The 26,327-nt window shown below is 36.4% G+C and overlaps 1 protein-coding gene across 4 annotated transcripts in view; it reads left to right on the top strand.

The window, feature by feature from the left end:
* Taok3 (TAO kinase 3) overlaps positions 1 to 26,327 on the top strand; it is a 187,500-nt gene that overhangs the window by 84,753 nt on the left and 76,420 nt on the right. For 3 of the 4 annotated variants that reach the window (XM_077108947.1, XM_077108945.1, XM_077108950.1), the window contains 6 exons: positions 3,492 to 3,594; positions 14,376 to 14,582; positions 19,955 to 20,026; positions 20,689 to 20,790; positions 24,701 to 24,746; positions 25,633 to 25,729. In XM_077108947.1, coding sequence (XP_076965062.1) covers positions 14,463 to 14,582; positions 19,955 to 20,026; positions 20,689 to 20,790; positions 24,701 to 24,746; positions 25,633 to 25,729 — 437 coding nt within the window. In that variant the 5' untranslated portion in view covers positions 3,492 to 3,594; positions 14,376 to 14,462. The remainder of the gene's footprint in view (positions 1 to 3,491; positions 3,595 to 14,375; positions 14,583 to 19,954; positions 20,027 to 20,688; positions 20,791 to 24,700; positions 24,747 to 25,632; positions 25,730 to 26,327) is intronic. The other variant, XM_077108957.1, reaches the window with a different exon arrangement.

A 26,327-nucleotide genomic window follows, 5' to 3' on the forward strand; every position in this document is an offset into this window, starting at 1 on the left:
ATTACGCTAAGTGAAAGAAGCCAGCCTTAAATGACCATATCCTATGATTCTGTTCTTCTGAAATATCCAGAGCAGGGAGATCTTACAGAGACAGAAAGCAGATTAGTGTTTGCTTAAGCTGGAGGTAGGAAGGTGATGGCTAAAGGGTACAGGGGTTTTTGTTTGTTTGATAATGTAAATGTTCTAAAAGTAACTGTGGTGTTATCTGTAAATATATTAAAAACCATTGAGTTGTTCACTTCCAATGATAAATTATATATTTTAATTATATCTCATGAAAGCAGAGATATTTTTTAAAAGAAAACTTGAAGATACAGGGATAGATCCAAATAGACAATTTCCCTACTCTGGAGAGGTACTTGACATCTATTAGAGCATTGATACCTGTGAATTTAAAACTGAAGGATACAAGAATAGAGAAAATGATAGGTTTTATAGGAAAAGATGACATTTAGCTGGACTGTGAGTGTGGGTGGTATTGGGACAGTACAGACAGGGGAACTAGCACAAAGAAATCAAGTATGAAATGAAATGAAAAGCATGAAGGGGCATGTGATAGAATAGTAATTCATTTTTTCCCCAATTATTGAGTTTTAGAATTTAAGTTAGAGTAAAAGTTATACTGTAGGAAGGATTCTGCATTCTTTGTACTTTAAAGGATTTTAAGCAGAAATGTGATATTGTCTGAACTATGTGCTTTAGGAAGACGATTAAGGTAATACTGTTTTTAGGATGAATTGCAGAAAAGATAGAATCGAGGCTGAAAGAGCAGAAAGCCGAGGAGAGAAAACTAATGCCACAGAATGGAGAGTTAAAAACGTGTGGGGAGAAATATTTGAAGCAGAATTGAGGATTAATTGAGTGTAAGGGACAAGGGAAAAGAAGAGTCGAAGTTAATGTGAGGAGTTTGTGAACCATTTAGGGGAGAAGCCAAATAGATGTTTTAAAACACGGGACTGAGGCTTACAATAGGGGTTGGGATCACCAGTGACACAGTGTCATTCAATACCATTAAATGGACAGAAGTGAAGATAGCAGCTTGCACTTATGCAGAGAACTTGGCTGATCCTTGGAGGAACACACCATGGAGGTCATCAGAGAGAAGCCAAGGAACTTAGCAGAAATAGTTCATGGGTCAGTTTCTTGGGATGCTGGAGACATTTATGGAGTAAGAAGGAAGGTGTTGAAATGGAAGGAAACAGAAAGCACCCTTTAGGTTTAATGCATCAAGTTCAGGAATACAAGCTTTAGCCCCCTAGCAATGCAGTGTCCTAAAAATAAGAAGAGGTAAAGTGGAGAAGTTTAATTCCTAGAAATCCAATGGAGTTCATTTTAAGACATTTATAGAGATGTGCAGCCAAAGATGTAGAGAGGATGCATTTTTTAAAAAATTGTATAAAAATGAGTAAGCATTTAAAGAGAAGGTAAATAGTAAGCCCACGTGGCCAGTAGCATGAGAAAGCTATTTCCTAGGAGTGAACATCTCTTGCATTTGAAACTGGGCATGAGGATGGTGACATATGCCTTATTTAAAACTATTTGCTTAGGAACATAGTATCTGTGTTGTATAGGGTCATAAGGAACATTTTAATTCATTGAAGGTGTAGTCAGACTAGAAGAGCAAGGTAGATATGTAAACATTCAATCAATTGATTGGTGTTTTAGTCAGGTGTTTATTTTTTTTTTTGTTTTTGTTTTTTTTTGCTGATATGACTAAAAGAATAATTGTAGAGGAAGAAAAGTTTATTTGGGGGCTCACCGTTTCAGACATATCAATCCATAGACTGCAGGCTCCATTCCTTGGGGCATCATGGCAGAAGAGTGTGGCAGAGGGAATCAGCTCACATGGTGATCAGAAAGCAGAGAAAAGACGACTTCACACTCCAGATACAAGTATATACCCCAAAGTCAAACCACCAATGCCCCACTTCCTCCAGCCACACCCTACCTGCCTCCAGCCGCCACTCAGTTAATCCCATCAGGGACTAATTCACTGATTAGTTTAAGGCTGTTACAACCTGATCATTTCTCCTCCAAACCTTCTTGCATTGTCTCACGCAGGAGCTCTTGGGGGACACTTCACATCTAAGCCAACCCCTGTGGATAGGTAAAATGTAATGATACAGAATGCAGGCAAGTTTTAGCTGCCAGTTGCTCTAAAGCCTTCTACAGCCACAGAGGGAATAACAAAAATAATCAAAAGTACAGTTTGTAAATGTAAGCATGAGAGGAGATTTGGGATATCCTCAGCAAGAAAAATTTGAAAATGGAAATACTGTTTTTACAATTTTTTTTTTCTGTAAGTCCATCTCCAAAGCTAGCCAAACACCTAAAAATTATTCTAATAAATACAAGTTCTAAATTGTTATATTCATTGACCCAATAACTATTTCAATAAATCTGTTTGAAAGAAAGCCCCCCAAACACAGATAAGTAAGATACACAAAGATCTTCAAAACGCTTTATTAAATAATGCAATAACAAAACAAAGGATTGACTACAGCCTTGGTTTCCAGTTGTGGAGAAACAGTTGTGAATTAATTGTGACTCTTCCATTGGGAAGTCATTAAATGATCTTTGTGGACAGTGTTGGGTGATATGGCAACATGCTCATAATACTGAATTAGATTAAAGAGGTAGGTTATGAAATTACATGTAGAGCTCAGTTGTATAATGAAAGAAATGATGACAGGAAGAAATAAATATCCACATGGAGACAAGTATGCGCATTGTTACAGGGTTTTTTAAAAATAGTATATATGAATGTATACAAACGTGTGTGTGTGTGTGTGTGTGAGTGTGTGTGTATTAGATTTTCTACATTGGTCATGTGCTTCTTTAATAGACAATTGAGAAATAATCATTACTTCCAAAATGGGGGAAATGGTTATGGGAGAGCCTCGGAAAGGGATGAATCAGTGCACATCATCAGTCTTTTAGAGTAGCTATTGAAAATATAAGCCTTACTGACAGAGGATCCGAAGCATTGCTGTGTGCTGTCACATTAGTGCTGGCTGCTGTTATCTTTTATTGAGTTGCCCTGGATGCAAATAAACCAGTAGAAGCCTCAGTAAAGATTCTGAAATCTACTGACACATTTGTTTCCTAAGTACTGCCTGTATCCTGTGTCTTTGTTGTAAAAGTCATAGCTTTTATGTTTGTCATCCATGGGTGAAGATACAATTTTAACTTTGTAATATTGCATTTGTATTTAAAACTACCATATTAGCAATCATCGCTGCTGCTTCTTTCTTCTTCCTCCTCCTCTCCACCCTCCCCTTTCTTCTTCTTCTTTTTTTTTTTTTCTCTTTAAAGAGATGGGGCTTCACAGTGTTGTCCAAACTGACCTCAAACCTGGGATCAAGAGATCCTCCTGCCTCAGCCTCCCAAGAAACAGGGACTAAAGACACATGCCAACGTGCCCACCTTAATTATTGATTCTTTAATTTTGTTCCAATAATTACATATATTTATTCTTTTTTTCCTCATAGGTACACCATAAGTACAAAATACTAAAGTTATAAAAGCAAAAAAGAAGATTGCTGCTAACATGAATCTGAGCAATACAGCACATTTTGTGCCACATATAAAAAGGTACTGTCCGTAGATTTATGACTTAGCTTTCTCCTAAAAACTGGGAGTGGATTGTGTTTTCTGGCTTTTCTATGATGAATTTTTTATTAACTTTGTAAGAAAAATGTGAGGTGAAGTAAGAATATAAATCGACATAAAACATTCTTTTTTTAACAATGTTTGTTTCAGATTATTTCCATATCAATTTTTCATCCTTTTCAGGCACAACTTACAAAATGGGAAATTACTTAGTTAAAAGAAATGGTCTTACTTAAAGTTTCTTGATTTCTGTTATCAGGAAGTGTTTTCTAGAAATATGTATGTGTGTATCCATTTTTTGTTGATATTGTTTTATATAAATGGTGTCTATATTTGTCAGCTTTCCATTACTATAGTGAAATACTTGAAATAATCAACTTATAAAGAGAAAAGGTTTCTTTTGTCTCACAGTTATGGAGGCTTCAGTTCATGCTGTCTTAGCCCCCTTGCTTTGGGTGCATGGCAAGGCAGCACATCATGGCAGAAGCTCGTGGTAGTGCACACCTACTTACTTTTTAAACAAGAGAGTGAATGAGGAAGAGGGGTGTGGTCCCAGAGTCCCCTTCAAGGGCATTCCCCCAGTGAGTTAAAGACCTCCCACTAGGCCCCACCTCTTAAAGATCCCCCCCCCCCCCAGTAGTACCATGATGGGGAACAAGCTTTTGACTCATGGGCCTTTGGGGACATTTAGAACATAGCGGTTTCATATCACTTTTCCTCTAATTACAGAATAATAGGGCTTTCAAAAATTTTTTTAATACAGATAAGCAAAAAAAAGAATTAAAAATTTACTAAAAATCCAAATACTTACTTCAGATAAAACACAGGTGGCTAAGAAATCGAGACATGTAGGTTAAAGAAGCCACATGTCCCATTTCCACTGTCACAGCCTTTCTGTGTGCCACCTGCTTACACCCCATCTTTTTTGCTAAAACAAAATAAACAAACAAAAAAAAAACTGCCTTGTACAAATTCCCAAAAGGGCACTACTGAGCCAAAGGACTTGCCCATACTATACTTTCAGCAATGTGTTAAAGTGACTGTTTCCTTATGTTCTTGCCAAAACATTTATTCTTTTTTTTCCTATTATTTTGCCAATTTGGTAGGTGAAATAAGATGTCTTATTATTTTAACTTTTACTTGTTTGATTACTAGTGAAGTTACATGTATTATATATCATTAGTGACCACAGCTATTTTTTTTTTAATTTTCTGTTTAATTCTTTTGAGGTTTTTTTTTTTTCTTTTTTTTTTTTTTTTTTTAGAAGGGCGGGGGTGGGGAGAGAGAGAGAGAGAGAGAGAGAGAGAGAGAGAGAGAATATTTATTTCTTAGTTTTCGGCAGACACAACATCTTTGTATGTGGTGCTGAGGATCGAACCCGGGCCGCAGGCATGCCAGGCGAGCGCGCTACCGCTTGAGCCAACATCCCCAGCCCCTTCTTTTGAGTTTGTTGATGTGTATGTATGTGCTCACCTCTCAGGTGTTAAGAATAACTTTTAACTGGAACATAGTTTTCAGGAATTCCTCCCACTATATTTGCTTATACACGCGCATATATATAATTGTATACGAAAGTGTTATCAGGATGAAAATAATAAACACATTCATCACTCAAAAGCTTCTTCTTGCCCCTTTTACTCTCTCTTTCCCAGCTCTTCTCAAACGCACCCTGTCCCTAGGCAATCACTATGTGCTTTCTGTCATTATAGTATTTTCTATAAATGATATCATAAAGTATATCTTGGTTTTGTATGACTTCTTTCACTCAGCATAATTATTTTGAGACCCACCCATGTTGCAGCATGTATTAATAGTTCATTTTATTGCCGAGTTACATTCCATTGTCTGCATATACCATAGATTGTTTATATATTCATTTGTTGATAGACATTTGGGCTGTTTCCAGTTTCAGCATTAAAAATAATGCTGCTGTGAACATTTATGTACAGGACTTTATAAAGATATATGCTCTTATTTTTCTTGGGTAAATCCCTAAAAGTGGAAGGGCTACATAATATGATAGGTGCATGATTAACTTTTTAAGATACTAGCAAACTGTTTGTACTGTTTTACATTCCCACTGGCAGTGTGTGAGAGATCCAGTTACTTCACATCCCTGCCAACACCTGGTGTGGTCAGTTCTTTTAATATTAGCCATTCTAATAGGTATGTAGTAGTATCTCATTTTAGTTTTAATTTGCATCTCCTAAGGAGTAATGATGGTAAGTACCTTTCTCTTGCCGTTCACTTATCTTCCTTGGTGAAGTACTTATTCAAATATGTTGCCCAGTTTAAAATGGGCTATTTTCTTACTATTGAGTTTTGAGGTTTCTTTATATTTTTAAGCCCTTTATGAGATATGTTTTGCAAACATTTTTTCCCAGTATGTTGCTTGTCTTTTCATTAAGCATCTTTCAAAAAACAGGCATTTTTAATTTTGATGAAGTCTAGTTTATCAGGGTTTCTTTTATGATTCCTGCTTTTGTTTTTGATGTCAAGTTAACAGCCCTCACAGAAAGAGTCCTAGGAGCTATTTCTCTTTTTCTGTTTTTTGGAAGGGTCATGTAGAATTGGTTTCTCTCTTAGATTTTGGTATCTAAGAGATACCAAAATCACAGATGAAAGCCTGGAGTTTTCTTTGTGGGAAGATTTTAAATTACAAATTCAATTACTTTAATAGATACAGGGTCAAGCAGATTTTCTGTTTCTTCTGAGTAAACTATGGCAGTTTGTGTCTGTCTGTCTGTCCCCCCACCCTCTTTTATATTTGTCCATTTTATCTAAGTTGTTGAATTTATTTGTATAGCATTGTTCATGGTAGTCCCTGATTACCCTTCTGGAATCTGCACCAATGTCACCTCTCTCCTTCCTGATATTGGTAATTTGCATTTTCTGATGTTTTTACTCTGATGAGTCTGATAAGAGATTTATAAATATGATTCTTTTTCTCGGCTTTGCGTTCATTGATTTTTTTTCCCTTTTGTATTTTTTTATTTCATTGATTTCTGCCTTAACCTTTATTATTTCCTTTCTCTGCTTACTTTGTTTAATTTGCTCTTTTTCTTGAGATTTTTTTAAATAATGGAAGCTGAAGTCATTAATTTGAGACCTTTATTCTTTTCTAAGACCAGAGTTTAGTGCTATACATTTTCCTCTTAAGTTCTGTTTTATCAACATCATACAATTTTTTATTTATTTATCTTTTTGGTGGTGCTAGGGATTGAACCCAGGGCCTTGTACATGCAAGGCAAGGGTCTACCTACTGAGCTAAATCCCCAGCCCGAATCATACAAATTTTGATACAATGTACTTGCACTTTCATTCAGATCAAATTATATCCTGATTTCTATTTTGCTTTGTTTTTAGACCCACAGTTTATTTTATTTTATTTTTAAATTTTTTTTACTTGTTGATTGACCTTTATTTATTTACTTATATGTGGTGCTGAGAATCGAACCTAATGCCTCACACATACTAGGCAAGGGCTCTACCAAATGAGCCACAACCCCAGCCCAACATAACTTATTTTAAATTGTGTTATTAATTTTGATATATCTGGGATTTTTCAGATGTCCACCTATTTATTTCTAATCTAAAATCTGCTATACTCACAGAATATATTAATATGTCTTAAATTCTTTTAATTTATTAAGTATTGTTTCGTGGCCCAGAATATGCCATTCCTTAGTAAATTTTCTGTATGCCTTTGAAAAAGAAGATGTATTATGATATCGTTGGGTAGCATATCATACATATCAGGTAACTAAAATGGCTGATAGTTTTGGGGCTGGGGTTGTGGCTCAGCGGTAAAGTGCTCGCTTAGCACGTGTGGGGCCCTGAGTTCAATCCTCAGCACCACATAAAAATAAACAAATAAAAAAAAAGGTATTGTGTTCAATTACAAAAAAAAATATTAAAAAAGAAATGGCTGATAGTTTTGTTTCAGTCTTCTATAGCCTTACTAATTTTCTGTCTACTTCTATCAATTACTGAGAGCAGGATATTGAAATCTCCAGCTGTAATAATGAATTTGTCTATTTCTCCTTGTAGTTAAAAACAGTTTTTAATCACATATTTTAAAGCCCTTAGGTGCACAAACATTTAATATCATTGTGTTCTATTTTAGGGAGATGGGCGGGGGACTGGGAATTTAAGCCAGAGGTGCTTTAACAATGAGCTACTCCCCAGGGGCCCTTTTTATTTTTTATTATGATAGTCTCATTAAGTTGCTGAGGCTGGCCTCAAACTTGGATTCTCTTGCCTCGGTCTCCTAAATCACTGAGAATATAGGTATGTGCCAGCACACCTGGCTCTTAGGTCCTCTTGATGAGTCAATCCATTTATCATTATGAAATTACCTTCATTATTAATACTAATATGCTTTGAAATCTACTTTATCTGAACATCAGTTAATCCCACTCTTCTTTGATTAGTTTCTGTTTTTCTCTATCCTTTTACTTTTGGCTTATTTGTGTCTTTTTTAAGTGTGTATACTATATGTAAAAACATATGCATATATAAATACCTATGTGCGTATTTATACAACCAACTGATATTATGCTACTTCACTGTCATATAACTATTTCACAACACCATATTTCAATTTCTCTCCTTTCAGACTTTGTGCTAACGTACAGTTACTTCTACATATGCCCTAACCTTCACACTGTTGCTATTTTTGTTTAAATATTCAATCATATTATAAAGAAATTTAAATAATGGGAAAATCTGATATACTTAAGAAAATATTTACCACATTTGCTGCTTTCATTCTTTTATGTAGATCTATATTTCTATCTAGTATGGTTTTTCTTCTGTCCAAAGGACTTCTTTTAACATTTCCTGTAGTTCATGCTTTCAAGTCATGAATTCTTTCAACATTTGTTTATCCTAAAGCCTTTATTGTTACTTCGTCTTTTTTTTTTTTTAAAGAGAGAGTGAGAGAGGGAGAGAGAGAGAGAGAGAGAGAGAATTTTTAATATTTTATTCATTTATCGGCGGACACAACATCTTTGTTTGTATGTGGTGCTGAGAATTGAACCCGGGCCGCACACATGCCAGGCAAGCGCGCTACCGCTTGAGCCACATCCCCAGCCCCTTCTTCTTCTTTTTTTTTAATATTTATTTTTTAGTTGTAGTCAGACACAATACCTTTCTTTTTATTTATTTATTTATTTTTATGTGGTGCTGAGGATCGAACCCAGGCATCCCACATGCTAGGCCAGCGCTCTACCGCTGAGCCACAACCCCAGCCCACTGTGACTTCTTTTTTCAAAGATATTTTCAGTGTGTATAGAATTCTAGTTTGGCAAGTTTTTTTTTATTTCAACACTTTAGGAATGTTGTTCTACTGTCTTTTCATTTGTAATATTTATAACAGGACCATCATTGTTGCCTTTGTTCCTCTGTGCATAACATCTTTTTTTCCCCCTCTGGCTACTTTTATGACTGTATCATAAGTTCCAAACAATTTATTATGATGTGCCTTGGTGTAATTTTCTTCATGTTTCTTGTGTGTGAGTTTCATATACATTGTGAATATGGGGGGGGGGGTTATGATCATCCAATTTGTAAAATTTCCCATTGTTATTTCTTCAGATAATTTTTCTCCTGGGTATAGTGGCTCATGCCTGTAATCCCAACAGCTTGGGAAGTTGAAGCGGAAAGATCAGAAGTTCAAAACCAACCTCAGCAATTTAATGAGACCCTATCTCAAAACAAAAAATAAAAAAGTTGGGGTGTAGCTCAGTGACAAGCACCCCTGAGTTCAGTCCCAAGTACGGAGGTAGACAGGTAGGTAGACAGGTAGGTAGGTAGGTAGATAGATTTTTTTTTTTTCTGTCCTGACATCTCTGTCCTCTCCTTCAGGGATTCTAATGAGACATATACTAGGCTGCTTGAAGGTGATCCACAAGTCACTGATGTTCTGATTTGTTTTTCTTTGTTTTGTTAGTACTTTTTCTTCATATATGTCATTTTGGATAGTTTCTATTACTAGGTCTTCAAGTTCACTAACCTTTTTTTCTGCCAAGTCTCATCTGCTATTCATTTCATGCCATATATTTTTCTTCTCAGACATTTTATTATAGCTTTTGCCTCTAGAGATTTGATTCTCTTTATTTCTTATATATCACTATTTTACATGTTTAATATTTTCTCTAAATTTTTATATAGAGAGAATATAGTTATAATAAATATATTTTAATGTTCACACTGGTTTCAATTATTTTTCTCCTCATTATGAGTCATATTTTCCTACTTCCTTTTAACCTGTTTTGTTTTGTTTTGTTTTTGATAGTGGAGGTTTAATCCAGAGACATCTTTTTTTTTTTTTTTTTTTTTGAGATAGGAGCTCACTCAATTGACAAGTTGCTGAGGCTGACCTCCAACTTGCAAACCTCCCACTTTTGACTCCCAAGTTACCTCAGTAACTTATGGGCCTTTGTCATTGCACCTGGTATTGCCTTGTAATTTTTTTAATGTTAAACATTATAAATTTCACCTTTTTGGATATTGGATATAGTTATTTGTTTTTGAGATTTTTTCTGGGGTATAGTTATTTGGAAGTAATTTGGTCCTTTCAAGTTTTACTTTCAAAATTCGTTTGACATCACATGGCAGCATTGAGTCTAAGGTGAATTTTCCACTACAAAGGCAATCACAGATTCTGAGTAGAGAATTCCCCATGAACTTAGGAGATTTCGTGTTCTGATTGGTAGAAATAAATATGGGGCACAGCCCATAGTGAGCTATAGGTGCTGCTTCCCTTGTCCCCTTTCAGTTGGCATTTTCCTGGACCAGGGTACTTTCCAGGGCTTCTCTAATCAGTACTCAGCAGAAGACCGGGGGGAACCTTCTGCATATCTCCAGCCTCTTTCTGTGCTGCCGTCTTCTGCAAACTCCAGCTACCTCGCTCACCCTGGGCCCTCATCTGTCTCTTCAACTTGGGGAGTCCCCCAGGCTCCACCTGGACTCCTTCTTTCTCTGGGATGACCTGAAGACTCTCCGAGGGCACGAAGCTGAGACAGTCCTGGCTCTCTCTCATCGCTGACTTCTCTTGTCAGGGATCATTGTCCTTCTTGGCTAATAGTCATTATCTTGAAATACCATCATTCATATGTTTGATCCAGTATGTAGATGATTCTTATGCCAGATGATAAATCTGGTCTCCATTAATCCATCTTGGCCAGAAGCAGAAGTCCCTTTGTTATAGTTTTTAAAAGAAGTTATTAGTTTTATGTAGTCACACTTAATGATTTTAGTTTATGATTTTTTGCTGCTGGTATGTTGTTTAGTAATTAGAAATTCACTGGTAATTTTTCTAGAAGTTTTTGATGGTCTCTTTTTCACATTTAGATGTTTATTTTAGAGTATAACATACTCATCTGTTTTTCCCCAAATGATTGTCCACAGGACTTTAACTTTATTCACATCTAAGTCAAAATATTCAGAAGTTTAAAATGCCCTTCAATGATTGAAAAAAAAAAAAAGTTCTCATAAACTTAGTTCGTAGCTCTTTCTGTTTTTCTTAAAGGCGATCTCATAATTTGCCTTTTGGGTATGGGCTCCAAAAAGGCCCCTCATTTATTTCATCATTTGTTTCTCTTTTCTCAAACAGTGAACACAAGCACTTTTGGAGTTTTCATTTGGAGCTTTTAGGTTTGACATTCTTTTCCAACAGAGTTGAGGTCCTGACTTTATGCTTGAGTCTTGTTGTGTCAGGGACTGGCTGGACAACCTTCCAGGGTGACAGGTGCAATGCTGGCCAGGGGAATCCTTGTTCCTATTTAAAGCCTCAGTGGCATCCTGTCACCCTCAGGAGAAAGTCCAAATTTCTTAATATGGTTTGAAAAGCCTTTTGTGATCTTTCTTGGCTTTACTCCAGCTTCACGCTCTCTCCTTCCAGCTCTCCCACCATCCCTATGAATGCATTGCATTTATTTTCCCTAAAAAGGCAGGCTTTCCAGTTCTGAGTAAAAAACAGGCTGGGTTAGCCTGTTATATTCTTATATTTAAAAATATTTGCTTTTTCCTCATAATGTCAATCTATTATAACTATTTTGGTGCTTTTTAGTTTAATATTTATTACCCCTTTGACACTAAGCCCATAGGAGAGGGACCTCTTCCCGACCCAGTAAGATGTCTGACAAACAGCAAGCTCTTGGGAAGTCCTTATTGAATGAAAGAGTAAGTGGACTAGATGGCTGGGTAGCAGGCTGTTGACCTACACCTGCTAATGACTTAACATATGAAGTAATGTTCATTGTCACTTAAGGTTGCTATGCTACAAGAGAAAAATACCTCTGGGCACTGTCAGTTTTGCTTCTTTAATTAATGACCTTTTTCTCTTCTAGAGTGAAGCCCATTGACTCATGTTTTGAAAAAAATAGTTTTATTGGCCAGTAGCCGGATTTGCAGCTTAGTTAGCGAGTGGGTCAAGGAAGAGACAAACTATGCTGTTGATAGGTTCAGACATTGAAATAAAAGGCTATCTGTATGTGGGAGGAAGAGGCTGTTTACAATAAAAAATATAAATGAAAACTCACATTTCAGTATTTTTTTTAGAAAAAGAGAAAGTAAAGGACCTACAACAAATAAATATGTGACTATTAATGAAAAGAAACTCAAAGCATTTTATAAAGCAGTGGAACAACTTGCTTCTTGAAGTGGCATAGTCTCCACATTCCTTGGCATTTCTTCCAGTGGCTAATAAAGAGTTGTCTAGTTCCTCATACTGAGTATGGAGATATCATATGTCAGTCAAGAGCATGGGCTTTGCTGGATTCAGATCACAGTGGTGAGAAGCACTGGCTTCTGACCATGAGGAAGTAGTTTCACTTCTTAAAGTCTTAGTTTGTTCTATAAAATTAAAATAAAGTCATTACCTTATAAAGGTGTTGTAAAGATTAAAGGAGATAATATATGTAAGCTGTTCAGTGTTGTCTGACAACCTAGTACTTAATAAATGTTAGCTGTTATTATTAAAATATTAATTTCATCAAACCACTTTTGGGGGTACAAAGAATTGAACTTAGGGGCACTCAACCACTGAGCCACATCCCAGCCCTATTTTGTATTTTGTATTTAGAGACAGGGTCTCGCTGAGTTGCTTAGAGTCTCACTTTTGCTGAGGCTGGCTTTGAACTCATGATCCTCCTGCCTCAGCCTCCCGAGCTGCTGGGATTACAGGGGTGTGCCACCTCACCTGGCAATTGAATGGTTTTAATGAAGTCATACTTATGCAATCATTGCCTCAATTTAAGGACATTTTTAACCTCCTAAAAAGAAAGTCCATACCCTTTAGTTGTCACTTTTCAAACCCCCATTCCTAGATCACCAATAATCTATTTTGTGTCTCTATAGATTTGACTCTTCTGGAAACTTTTAAAATATATATTAATGGGGTTGGGGTTATGGCTCAATGGTAGAGTACTTGCCTAGCATGCATGAGGCACTGGGTTCAATGATCAGCACCACATATAATTAAATAAAATAAAGGTCCATTGACAAGTAAAAAAATTATATGTATATGTATATATATTAATGGAGTCATACAATACGTAGTCTCTTATGATTGCCCTTTTGCATAATGTTTATAGGGTTCATTTATGTTATTTATCAATAGTTCATCCTTGTTTTTTAAATTTTTCTTTTTTTTTAGTTTTAGATGGACACAGTATCTTTGTTTTATTTTTATGTGGTGCTGAGGATGGAACCCAGTGCCTTCCACACACGAGACGAGTAGTCCACCACTGAGCTACAACCCCAGCCCAATAGTTCATCCTTTTTATGGCTGGATAATATTCCATTGTATATGGAGATACCACATTTTGTTTATTCATTCACCAGTTAATGGAAATTTCAGCTGTTTCCACTTTGTGGTTATTTTGAATAATGCTGGTATGAACATTTGTGTGCAACGTTTTTATGTAGACATGTTTTCATTTGTCTTGGGCATATACCTAGGAGTTGAATTTCTGGTTCAAATTCTGACTCAGTGTTTTTAAGTTTTTTCTGATGACTCTTCCATGTTACTTCCTTCCTGCAGTGTGGGAGAGTTCCCATTTCTCCATGCCCTCACCAATACTTATCTGACTTTTTTATTACAGCGTTCCTAGTGAGGATGACAATATGTCATCGTGGTTTTAACTTTCATTTCCCTAATAACTAATGATGGTAAACATCTTTACGTGTGTTGATAGACATGTGTGTGTTTCTTGCAGAATTGTCTATTCAGATCTTTTGCCCAATTTTTTCATTTGGGTTACTTGTCTGATTATTATAAAACAGAGATGCTTTGTGCACGTGTGTGTGTGTGTGTGTGTGTGTGTGTGTGTGTGTGTGTTTTGTGTGTGTGTTGCTGGGTTTAATCCCAGAGTCTCATGCTTGCGTGTTTGGAAATAAGATGCTTCTTTAAAACAAAATATATATATATATAATATGTAATGCTGAGGATCAAACTCAGGGTCTCACAGGTGCTAGGTGAGAACTCTACTATTGAGCCACAACCCCAGCCCCAAGATGCTTCTTAATATTAATTTGTATTTACGGGCTGGGGTTGTGGCTCAGCAGTATAGCACTCACCTCGCATGTGCAAGGCCCTGGGTTTAACCCTCAGTACCACATAAAAATAAATAAATAAAATAAAGGTATTGTGTCCAATTACAACTAAAAAATAAATATTTAAAAAATATTAATTTGTATTTATATTGCCACCAAAGAGTGCTAGACATCATTTAACAGCAAACCTTATTTTTCTACAGGTACTGAAGATCTTTTTTAAAAGTTGTCAATGAGATCTACGGTCGACTGGGATATCAAAAAGCAAAGCACTTTTAGTACTGGTCATCATGCGTAAAGGGGTACCAAAGGACCCAGAGATTGCTGATCTGTTCTACAAGGATGATCCTGAAGAACTTTTTATTGGTTTGCATGAAATTGGACATGGAAGTTTTGGAGCAGTTTATTTTGTAAGTAATTTTAAAACATATCATTTAGAAAAATCAGATTTAAAAAGTTGGAATTCTACATATTCTCCACACATACAACTATTACTTACAAAATATGCTTGATTTTTTTTCAAATTAAATGATGTCTGCTGTCATCTATGGTCATTGTGCAAAAGCTAGTTCCAGAATTTGAGGCCTTCTTCAAGGCAGTGGTGGTACAAGAGAGTTGGAAGCTTGAAGTTGAGCCCTGTGTGGTTCCTCAGCATGCCATGCTCTTTCTGCCTCAGGACCTCTGCACATTCTACCCCGCTCACGCAGGAGACTTTACATTTTATCCCCATCCCCCTCTAGTCCCTGTGCATCCCACAGGTTTCAGCTTGAGTATACTTCTACAAGACAGCATTTATTCTTCTGTCCACCAAATAATCAGGGCTTTTGCTTATGATCTCCTAACTGTGTTTGTATTTCATTGAATACATCATAGTTGTAATTTTATAATGGTATATAAGATTTTATTCATAACTGTTCTTTCTAAATAATATGCATCATGAGAATAGGGGTTATGTCTATTTCATTCATTGTTACACTCCCAGGAACTAATATTTTTTGAGACAAATTAGGAATTCAGTATACACTGGATGGATGGATGGATGGATGGGGTGGGTGGGTGAGTGAGTGGGTGGATAAAGAGTCAGAAATGGGGGCTGGGGTTGTGGCTCGGTGGTAGAGCCCCTGCCTGGCATGTGTGAAGCACTGGGTTCCATCCTCCGCACCACATAAAAATAAATAAATAAAAGTATTGTGTCCATCTACAACCAGATAAGTAAATAATAAAAAAGAGTTATAAATGGATAAATGAATGAACAGACAGCTATTCAGAGAAATGGATAAAGGCTTGTTGGAGACAGTCATGTCAACATGTTAAGTTGGTATTTTAGTTGAAAAGATACAAAGGTGTCCCCAGTTACATTACAAGGATGTGACTGTCTCCTGATAATAAAAATGAGAAATAACTGATATGTTAGGGCAGCTCATTTGCCTGAAATTCATTAATTCATTATATAAAATATATCTCTTTAATTAGATAACCTTAGAAGTTTGCTTCATCAAAGTCATGAATGTTTCCTTCAAATTATTAATCTATTAAAGCAAATAACAAATCAAGTACTGATTACTACCCATTTCTTTTCCAACGTTTTTGTCAAATAACTTCTTCAATTCAAGCAGTATTTGACCGTTTCTTTTTAGTGGTCCTTCTTTACGTTCTTCTGGTTGGGTGGATTATCTCAGGGGCTTATCATTCCTTCCAGATGAGAATTTATGAACTGCGTGTTCCACTCCATCCTTTGCTCTAGCTGACTCTTCAGGCTGAGTTTTCCCTGAGCTCTTCCTCCTCCCCTGGGTCTGCACTCAGCATCACGTTCCTTCTCCTCCTTTGTCCTTCTAGATTCAGCCCCTGTTCAAGTATGTCATCAGGAACTGACTTTCCATGACTGAACAGGGTGATACTTTTCTACTTAAGACTCCCTCATTAGTCTTTGATCTTAAAATAACATTGAAGACCCAGTTAAAGTCCTGTCTTCTTTATTCACGTAGATACTTTTTTAAAGGCATTTTTAATTATAAACATATCATACATAAATCAGTGTGTATAATACATGCACATGTATTTCGATATATAATTTAAGAAATAGTTAAAAGGTAGGGGCTGGGGTTGTAGCTCAGCGGTAGAGCACTCGCCAAGCACATGGGAGGTTCTGGGTTCAATCCTCAGCATCACATAAAAATAAACAAATAAAATAAAAGGTATTTGTGTCCAACAACAACTAAAAAGAAAATATATTTCAAAAAAATGGTAAATCTCAGCCTGGCATGGTGGTGTACGCTGCAGTTCGAGCAATTTGAGAGACTGAGGCAAGAGGCTTGAAAGTTCAAGGCCAGCCTCAGCAGCCCAGCAATTTAGCCAGACCCTGCTTCAAAATAAAAAATAAAAAGGAATGGGAGTACAGCTCAATGGCAGATCTCCTCTGGGATCAGTCTCAAGTTCTGAGTGTGTGTGGGGGGGGGGAGGGGAGGTAAATCTCTGTGTAAATACCCCAAGGTTAAGAAATAGAATACCACTGCACCCCAGAAGCCTCTTGAGTCCATCTAAAACACATGTTTAACCCACTTACCTTTGTACCTCTAAACAGTGCAATTTGGTTTTGCCTAGTTTTGAACACTTTCAAAATGGAAGCATTCTGTATGTATTTGTTTGTGACCTGTTTATCTCATCTAGAGATTATATTCTTTGGTCATCTTTTCCTACTTTCCTTTTGTTTACTTGATAATAAATTCATCCTCCCTGAATCTCTCTTAACCAGAGTCAGAAAGTAGTCCCAATCTGGTTTGACTCTTTTCTATTTATTTGTATGTGGTGCTGAGGACTGAACCCTGTGCCTCACACATGCTAGGCAAGCATTTTACCACTGACCCACCTCCCCAGCCCAGTATTTGACTCTTTTATTTTAAAAAGCAGCCAGACGTTGCAGAGGACCCAGTGACTAAGTCTGTTAACAGTAGGTACTAACTATGTGTTATGTGTTGCTAAAGATAGGAGAATTTAGGAAGATGCTTGGGAGCTTTGACATGGAAATGTAATCATTAAGTCTGTATGCCTGTATACAAATGAACAGTCCAGGCCCATATAAACCCATAAGGCATTAAAAAACAGATTGGAAGGGAATTACAAAAAGCCACTTTAACATTTTATCTATAATGAACACAGAAAGAGTCCCTTAAAAATGAATTTTTCCCACTTGCTGCAGTAGTATTTATGTGTTATTCATACCACTGTACCCAAGATTGGCTAGTACCTTACATGGACTACCGCAGGAGCCCACGTTGGTCTCTCTCCACCTCAACTTAGTAAACTTAAAAAAAAAAAAAAAAAAAAAGTAAATCTGATCACTTTCCCCTGCAGGCCTGCAGGGCTCTCCCTTTTAAGACCAAAATTCCACCATGGCCAGCCTATAAGGTCCTTCTCTATGGTCCTGCTTTCTGCTCTTCTCATCGATCTAGTTGGCTGATTGCGTTAATTGGATCATCCATCCTGGGATTCTGCATAAGCTTTTCTCTCTGGAATGTTTTCCCAACCATTTGCAGCTTCTTGTCTCTTATATGCCCTTCCTCTTTTTCCACACTGAGCTTAAACACTATGCCTTCAGGGAAGGCTTTCCTGACCTCCCTAAATCATGTCCTCTGGTTTGGGATCTCAGAAGAGCACATACAGCATGTCACAACTGCAGTTTTATATTTGTTTGTTATAATTTTATTTTATTTATTTTTTATTGCCTGTCCTACCAGAGGAAAGATAGGTACCCCTGGGTGTATGTACTCCCAATTTTTTTGGGGGGGGGGGGCAGGGCCTGTAATCAGGGATTGAACTCAATGACACTCGACTACTAAGCCACATCCCCAGCCCTATTTTGTATTTTGTTTCGAGAGAGGGTCTCACTGAGTTGCTTAGCACCTCGCTTTTGCTAAGGCTGGTCTTGAGCTTGTGATCCTCCTGCCTCAGCCTCCCGAGCAGCTGGGATTACAGGCGTGCGCCTGGCATTTACTCCCAATTCTATCCCTAGAATTTAGCCCAATACCTGACACATTGTGAATACCTAGTAAGTACTTGTTGAATGAATGAATGAATGATGGAGAACTTGGCATGGCTAACTGGTGCTTTTCTTGGATCATAGCCATTCTAGCAAGTCTAGCAACCAATGGTTTTGTACCTAATACTACAATTGTGGTAGATTCTTTGTAGTTTGCAACTTTACACAGAATGATGCCAGCTCTTGCAGAACCAATCAGCTGACAGTATATGGTATACTTAGAAAACAGAAAGTGGTCACTTGCTAAAATATCTGTGTGTGTTTGAATTTACATAGTTAATTCGCAATTTAGCATTAGCAACAAGATAGTAAGAAACTTTGAAGAAAAACAAAAAAGGGTTGAGTCTGCTCATTTTTTTATTCAGTTGAACACACTGTAAATTTTGTGGGTTTCTTGTGCTTCTTTGTGAGACTCAGCATATCATCCATAATCTACCTAGAGCAAATACTTAGGTCTTTTCATCTAGGCATAGTTGCCTTTCGGTTTTAGCAGATGCTCAATAAAGAGGGCAAAAAGAAAATAGCAAAAAGTCACGGCTGGGGAACAGTTAAAATATAAACACATAGTAAGAAAAGAAAATGATCATGAATTTTTTCTACAGTTGTGAATTCCAGTCTTTTACCTCTGAGCCCTGCTATAACTTTATTGGTCCACAGTAATAAGTCATGCAAAGTAGCTTATTTACATCAGGGATATGGCCCTGAAACAGAGCCCTGTTTTTAGAAGAAAGCCCAAATTACAGAATCTTTTAATGGCTTATTTTTCTGAAAATTTTAAGAAATTTAATTTTAAATCTCTTACATAAATTGAGAGGAAAAGACTATCAGGTGAGGCTTCTATGTGTGCTTTAAATGAACTTGTGTCTCTAGTATGATGAAGACAAGTGGAGAGAATTATGAGACAAGACAACTTTCACAGATAGAAAAACTGCACACATAGGCATACATAAATATGTGTATGTAAATCACAAATCATAAGTAATCCTTCAGGTGAAAGTCAGTCTTGGGATTAATCTTGCCTTCTGGTACTCTGTTAAATATAGTAGTCACTAGGCAATGTAGCTATTTAAATTTAAGTTAATTAAAATTAAATAAAATTTAAAATTGATTTCTTCAATTACACTAGACACATTTTTTTAATGTTTTTTTTTTTTTTTTTTTTTTTTTTTAGTTGTCAGTGGACCTTTATTTTATTTATTTGTATACGGGGCTGAGAATCGATCCCAGTGCCTCACGTGTTCTAGGCAAGCACTCTACCATTGAGCCCCAGCCCCAGCCCTTGATATGCATTCTTCCATAATTATTTTCTACATGTAACACTACTGACACTCTTAGTATTTTGCAAAAATAGGATTATAGTGTACATTTATTTTTTTTTGTCATGACAATTTTTACATCTTTCCATATTAACACATCCTTATTCTTCAATGATTGTTTCATTATGTAACCACACTGTGTTTATTGAACTGGTTCTCCATTGATGGATATTCTACAAAGTGAAGCCAATATAGACATTTTGGAAAATAGTCTTATTGTTTACTTGTTTCAGTGTGTGTGTGTGTGTATGAAGAGAAGCTGTTCCTTAAAGTTGGGGTGGAAACATCTGTCTGGCCTATCAAATGTTGGAGCATCTTGGAATGGTGATACTCAAGTGTGAGCATAATATTTTGAAAGTCTCAAGTCAAAGAGTTAAACTAACTGAAACGTAGTTATTTCTTTTTATTTTCCTCTTCCCTCTTAACACAGGCCACAAATGCTCATACCAACGAGGTGGTGGCGGTTAAGAAAATGTCCTATAGTGGGAAACAGACACATGAGGTAAGATGAGACAGTTGAATGCCTACACATACTTATGGGAAATAAGTATGAAGTTAACAAAATGATAAGTTCTGGTGTTCTGTGCACAGTAGGGTTACTGTAGTTCACAAGGTTGTAGTGTGTATTTCAAAATAACTAGAAAAAAAGATTCTGGATGTTCTCATCATTAAGAGATGATAAACGTTTGAGATGATGGGTATGCTAGATACCGTGATTGGACATTACATTTTGTATGTATGTATCGAAACATAACACTGTATCCCATAAATGCATGCAATGATTATATGTCAAATATTTGAAAAAATAAGGCTTACAGAAAAGAAAAGTAAATAAAATTCTTTAAACATTTACCTCCATTCTTTTTTTCCCTCCTGCTTATGGAGTAAATAATAAAAGTTTCTAATATTCTAGATCAATCAACTATTTTCAGAAATAGAACACAAGTGTGTGTAATGGCTTCATTATAATGTCCTCAACAATAGATTTGTATGTACACATACTCAAACTGGAGGAATAACACAAGCTTAAATAGCTTCTTTGTTTGTTTAACATTTACCTTATATTCATTTCAAATAATAAAAATACTATTATATATGTATACTTGGTAATAAAATACTATTTTCAGCTTCCAAATCAAAATATTTCTTTTCTGACTTCAATAGAAATGGCAAGATATTCTTAAAGAAGTTAAATTTTTACGACAATTGAAGCATCCTAATACCATTGAGTACAAAGGTTGTTATTTGAAAGAGCACACTGCTTGGGTAAGCCAATCTCTGTTATCTTCTTTTTTTCTATTAAATTTTCTCTATTATTTATTTGAACTGTACAATTCTCATTCCTATCTCTGTCCCTTAGACTTTTGTTAACACTTTAGAATGTGTCATGGTATAACTCTCGTGAGATTAAATATGATCACCAGCCTTTTGGAAGTTTCATTCTGTACACTCCACAGAGAGATGGGGAAAGTGGACCTCATCTTATAAAGAGGGATTTGTAAAGACAAAATGCAAGGGCTTGCACTCTCATCCTGAACCTTCATCACTGCCATTTCTCATCCCCTACCCCACCTCACCGCAGAACTGGAACTGTGCTTGCCACTGCCGTGACTGAAATGTTTCCTAAACAGAACCTACCATCTGATTAAAGTGAAACTGTCTTGTTCCACTCCATCCTCGTGTGTCTTGATATGATTGTATTTCTGTTTTTAAGGCACATTAGGCACCATTTAGAACATGAAAATGCTAAATGTGCTACTTTGTCAGATGGCACATTCTCCCTCAAAGTCCAATTTAACTGTCATTTATTAAGTGCTTACCATGTACTGAGTTCTTTCCTGTACATGGTCGCTAATTAAGGAATGGAATCTCGGTGCCCAAGCAGTATACTAAAACATTTCTGTTCAAGCAATCTGTAAGATATCTAGGGCTATCATTCCCATGCCGAGCAGAAGAAATTAACCAAAGGAGCATCTTCTTATCTGTAAATCAGTTTTTCTCTGACAACCTCAGTAGACTTGAAGGAGTCTAGAAACAGATTTAAATCAGGTGGAATAAATGTTACAAAATCCAAGTTTGAAATCTTCAGAAAATCCTCTAAGCTCTCATTCAAAACCTGTTTACTCTTAGATTATATAGAGTGCTAATAAGTTTGGTTACCTGATTTCTGTCTACAACTGATTGAATGAGCTAATTAAAAGGTGCTTTTAGGGCCAGGTATAGTGACTCACGTCTGTAATCCTGGAGACTTGGGAGGGTGAGACAGGAGGCAAAATCAAGGCCAGCCTGGGTAGCTTACAAGACCCTATCTCAAAATAAAAAATAAAAAGGCCTGGGATGTGGGAAGGCACCCCTCAGTTCAATCCCCAGTAATCAAATTTTACAAAAAGTTCTCTTAGGAACTGAACTGCTAGAAACATACATACAAACAGACATAAAAATAATTTGCCCATAAAGAAGAAGTCAGGGAAGCTAGAAAGTAGCCCTAATAACATAAGGCTGAGCAGCTACAGCTGCGTCCTATAAGGAGCGCACATCCATGTCCCACGCCCTGTGAATAACAGGGAAGCAAATATTTGTGAAAAAGGCTCAGGTTTTTAAAATAGAATTTAAAAAATATAAACACTAAACCTATTTATTCATTCCATTCAGTTTTAAAGTTGTATAGATTGTACTTGACATACAATAGTTTGACTTCAGACTTTTGACTTTACAATAGTGCAAAACCAATACACAATCAGTAGAAACTGCACTCTGAATTTTGAATTTTTATCTTTTCCCAGAGTAAGTAATATACAGTATAATCCTTTTTCATGATGCAGGGCAATGACAGCAAACTGCATCTCCCTGTCAGCCTCATGATCACAGGGCAAACAACCAGTACTGTGTAGTATAGTAGTCTCCTCTGATCTATGGGGAATATGTTTCAAAACCCCCAGTAGAGCCTGAAACCACAGATGGTATTGCAGTGTTTCCTGTCTTTCTGAATTGAAGGAATCTGGAAAGAGATTTCGATCAGGCAGAGTAAATGTTTAATTTATAAATTAGTTTGAATTTATAAATTAGGCACAATAAGAGATTAAAAACAATAACTAATAAATAAAGCAATTACAAAAGTATATGCAGCCGGGCATAGTAGCTCACGCCTGTAATCTCAGCAGCTCTGGAGGCTGAGACAGGAGGATCACCAGTTCAAAGCCAGCCTCAGCAAAATCAAGGTGCTAAGCAACTCAGTGAGCCCCTGTCTCTAAATAAAATACAAAATAGGGCTGGGATGTGGCTCAGTGGTCGAGTACCCTGAGTTCAGTCCCCAGTACCAAAAAAAAAAAAAAAAGTATATTGCTATAAAATTCCAAGCATCACTATTTACACTTTGGGATTCATTATTAAGTAAAATAGAATTAATTGGAGGAAAAAGAGAATTACTTGAATACAAGCACTGTGATATTGTGATAGTTGATCTGTTAAGCAAAATGGCTAAGTGACTAATGGTTGGGTAGTATAAACAGTATGATACTCTGACCAAAGGGATGATTTACTTCCAGAGAGAGCCATACAATGAGATATTTCATCATGTATTTAGAATGATGGACAATTTTAAACTGATGAATTGTTTAATTTTAGAATTTTCCATTTAGTATTTTTGGAACACAGTTGACTGTGGGTAACTGGAACAGCAGGAATCAAATTTGTGGATAAAGGGAGACTACAGTACTGTATTGCTAAGCTATAGTGTTCAGTAAATGGGTGTATTAAATGCATTTTTGATTTATGATATTTTCAACTTATATTGGGCTTATCAGGACATGACCCTCTTGTACGTCAAGGAGTACTAGTATTCCTTTTTTGCATATTCAATTAAGGAAGTTGTGTATGCCCATCCAGTTATTCAGTTTTTAAAAAACTAGAAAATTATGTGGTACAACTTTTTAAAAATTTCCATCAAAGATGGCTAAAGGAAAAAAAATAGACACAGAAGGATAATGTTCATCATAATATTATGTGGAATCTTTAATTTCTCAATAAGAAATAAAACAAATGTTTCTGAATCTAGTATGTCAAGCAGAAAACCACAATCAAGTTTCTAAACTTCTTGTAAAATTCTAAATTATCACAGTAAGGCAAGTTAGATCATATATAAATATGTTTTCACATTAATTTGTTTAAAAATGAAAAGAACCAGTAAGTTGATATTGGTTATCTAGTTGATGATAGGAAATTTATATTTCATAATGAGCTTGTGCTGGTTTTTAAAATAACAAAATGTTAATTAGTAGGAGTGTGTATGCTTGCACGTATATGTGTGGAGATGGTCCCTGAGCATTCATAGTTTTGACCTTGGCTACAGATCAGCAATCTGGGGCACCTAAAATATCTAAAAGAATAAAAAAAAACAATGTTTCCTCATTTTTGAGTTAAGAAACTCTCCCAAGATTGTCAAGAAATATCAGGAGTATTTTAATAGAAATGTCTCCAAATACAAATTAAAATATCCCATATCTCTCTGGGATTCCAGATAATGACACAGCAGGCTACATCTCGCCCCCACCCCCAGGTGCTGGGGATCAAACCCAGGGCCTCACACATGCCAGGCAAGCACTCCACTCGTGAGCTCCACCCAAGATGTGTTTCTCACTTAGAACTTCTTAAAACATGAAAATAAGGAGTCCCTACTTACTGGTTTGGGGAGGTTGTTTGGTTTGTTTTGGTGCTAAGCATTGAATCCAAGTCCTTGCATATGGTTTATTTTAGCTACTATTTCTCATTATAAATTTTACTGGCTCATGTATTTTTTAATACTCTCTAAGTTATAAATTTTAATTTATAATGCCACGTAACCACTTTAAATTCTTTTTAAAATAAGGTGGTGTGGAAATTGGTAAGTAAATAAATTGGCAATCTCAGCTTCACCATTGACAAGGAATATTTCCATATCCAGCCCTCTTATAGTCTTAGGCCAATGCAAGTTAAGTAGTAACAAAAACTGAGATGTTGAAAACAGTGAAAATCAATTCATGTCAGACAACCAAGATAATACAGGTTCAGGTGAGTCAGAATATTTATTCTCCTAATATTCTGAGTTCCTTGGTCGGTTGGTTGGTTGGTTGGTTGGCTTCAGAAATTACTTATTAACTCTTATTGTTCTGACTGGTTTTTTTTTTTAAATCTATTACAGTTGGTGATGGAATATTGCTTAGGCTCAGCATCTGATTTGTTAGAAGGTGAGAATAAAAGCACTAGACCCTCCTGTTTCACCTCGGGCAGAATGTTATCTACCCCTACATTTGAGTGCAGTTTGTGCAATCTGATTAGAGAGTGACTTGGACCTAAGGGTTGTGTGGATGAGCTATGCAAACTTCATCTCTGCAGCATCACTGAAGGTGTCTGAGGGAGGATAGCAGCTTCCCTGCTGTTTCTTTCAGGGCCCATCCAGGGAAGTACCACTTAACGTGATGCGGTATATGTATCTGGAAACATCAAATTTCTCTCTATGTATCAAATTCTATTTATGTTTAACCCTTTCCAATATTGTGTTTGACCCAATTCTCCTCTGGAAATGCTATTATAACCAGAGGCTGTGTTAAAAATATACATTAAAAAATGTCTTATATTATCCTTTATCTCTGAATAGAAATTGCTTATTAACTGCTTTCACAAATAATGAAAATCTGTAGTTGGAGGGAGTAATTATAGATGGCTTTGTGGCAGAGGAGAATAATATGACCTGGAACATTCCAGGCATTTAAAGTGTCAGAAAGGACTGATAAATTTGAGCCTGGGCAGTTGGAATCAGTGTGGCATTGACTTGCCACTGACAAGTAAATTAACAAACCATCACTTAATGAATATCAGGCTTTGTTTGTTTTATTTGGTTTTGAAGTGTTGTTTTTTTGTTTTGTTTTGTTTTTATACACTTGGTTTTCCTGTTACCTGATCATTCATGGCTTTCCTTTAGAAAATATATACATCGTCTATATTTAGGTAAATGCGTTCCCAAATTGTCATTTGGGAAAGTAGGTAATTCAGTCTGATACAGCTGTGTAAGATGATGAAAAGAGCGGTAAGACTGGTCATTACTCCTGACCTTTTTTTCCCCTCCTTCCTCAGTTCATAAGAAACCACTTCAGGAAGTAGAGATCGCTGCCATTACTCACGGTGCCTTACAGGGACTAGCCTACCTACATTCTCATGCATTGATTCATAGGTAAGATTAGAGAACATTTCTGTTTTCATTTCAGTTATAGGGTTCTCTGTTCCAGGAACCTTGAAAATTAGTGCATGCTCCAATTTTTAGGGTGGCTAAGGATTTACAGGAAGCAAAGAATTTGCTGCTTTTCTGGATAAAGGAGGAAGATTGCCAGAATTTAGCTCCTACCACCTGATGTCTCCGGTATAGCCACACTTCTGTCACCTCTGCTCTGTAGAGAGGACAGCTCCCTAGCTGTCCTCCAGGCTGAGGGTTACAGGGAAATTTGATGAAGGACCCAGTGACCTTTGGATACTGTGTCAAGAAGAAAAGAAAATTAACCTTCCTGGCATGTATTTATTTCTTAGCTGAGTTCCTTCTTTCTGCCTTTCCTATTGTAAATGACAAGTTACTCGTACATAAATAGATATTAAAATATTTTTCATTTCTATAGTCCATATAGATATGAACTCCAAAAAGTATAATCTTTATGTCAATGGAGGCAGAGATGGGGGCTCAGAAAGATTTCAATAACATTTAGATAATAAAATAAGGACTGAAATTCAAATTTCTTAACTCCTAATGCAATCATCCAGGGCTTCTATTTTATATTCCC

The sequence above is a fragment of the Callospermophilus lateralis genome, chromosome 1, assembly GCF_048772815.1.
Source record: "Callospermophilus lateralis isolate mCalLat2 chromosome 1, mCalLat2.hap1, whole genome shotgun sequence".
Taxonomy (NCBI): domain Eukaryota; kingdom Metazoa; phylum Chordata; class Mammalia; order Rodentia; family Sciuridae; genus Callospermophilus; species Callospermophilus lateralis.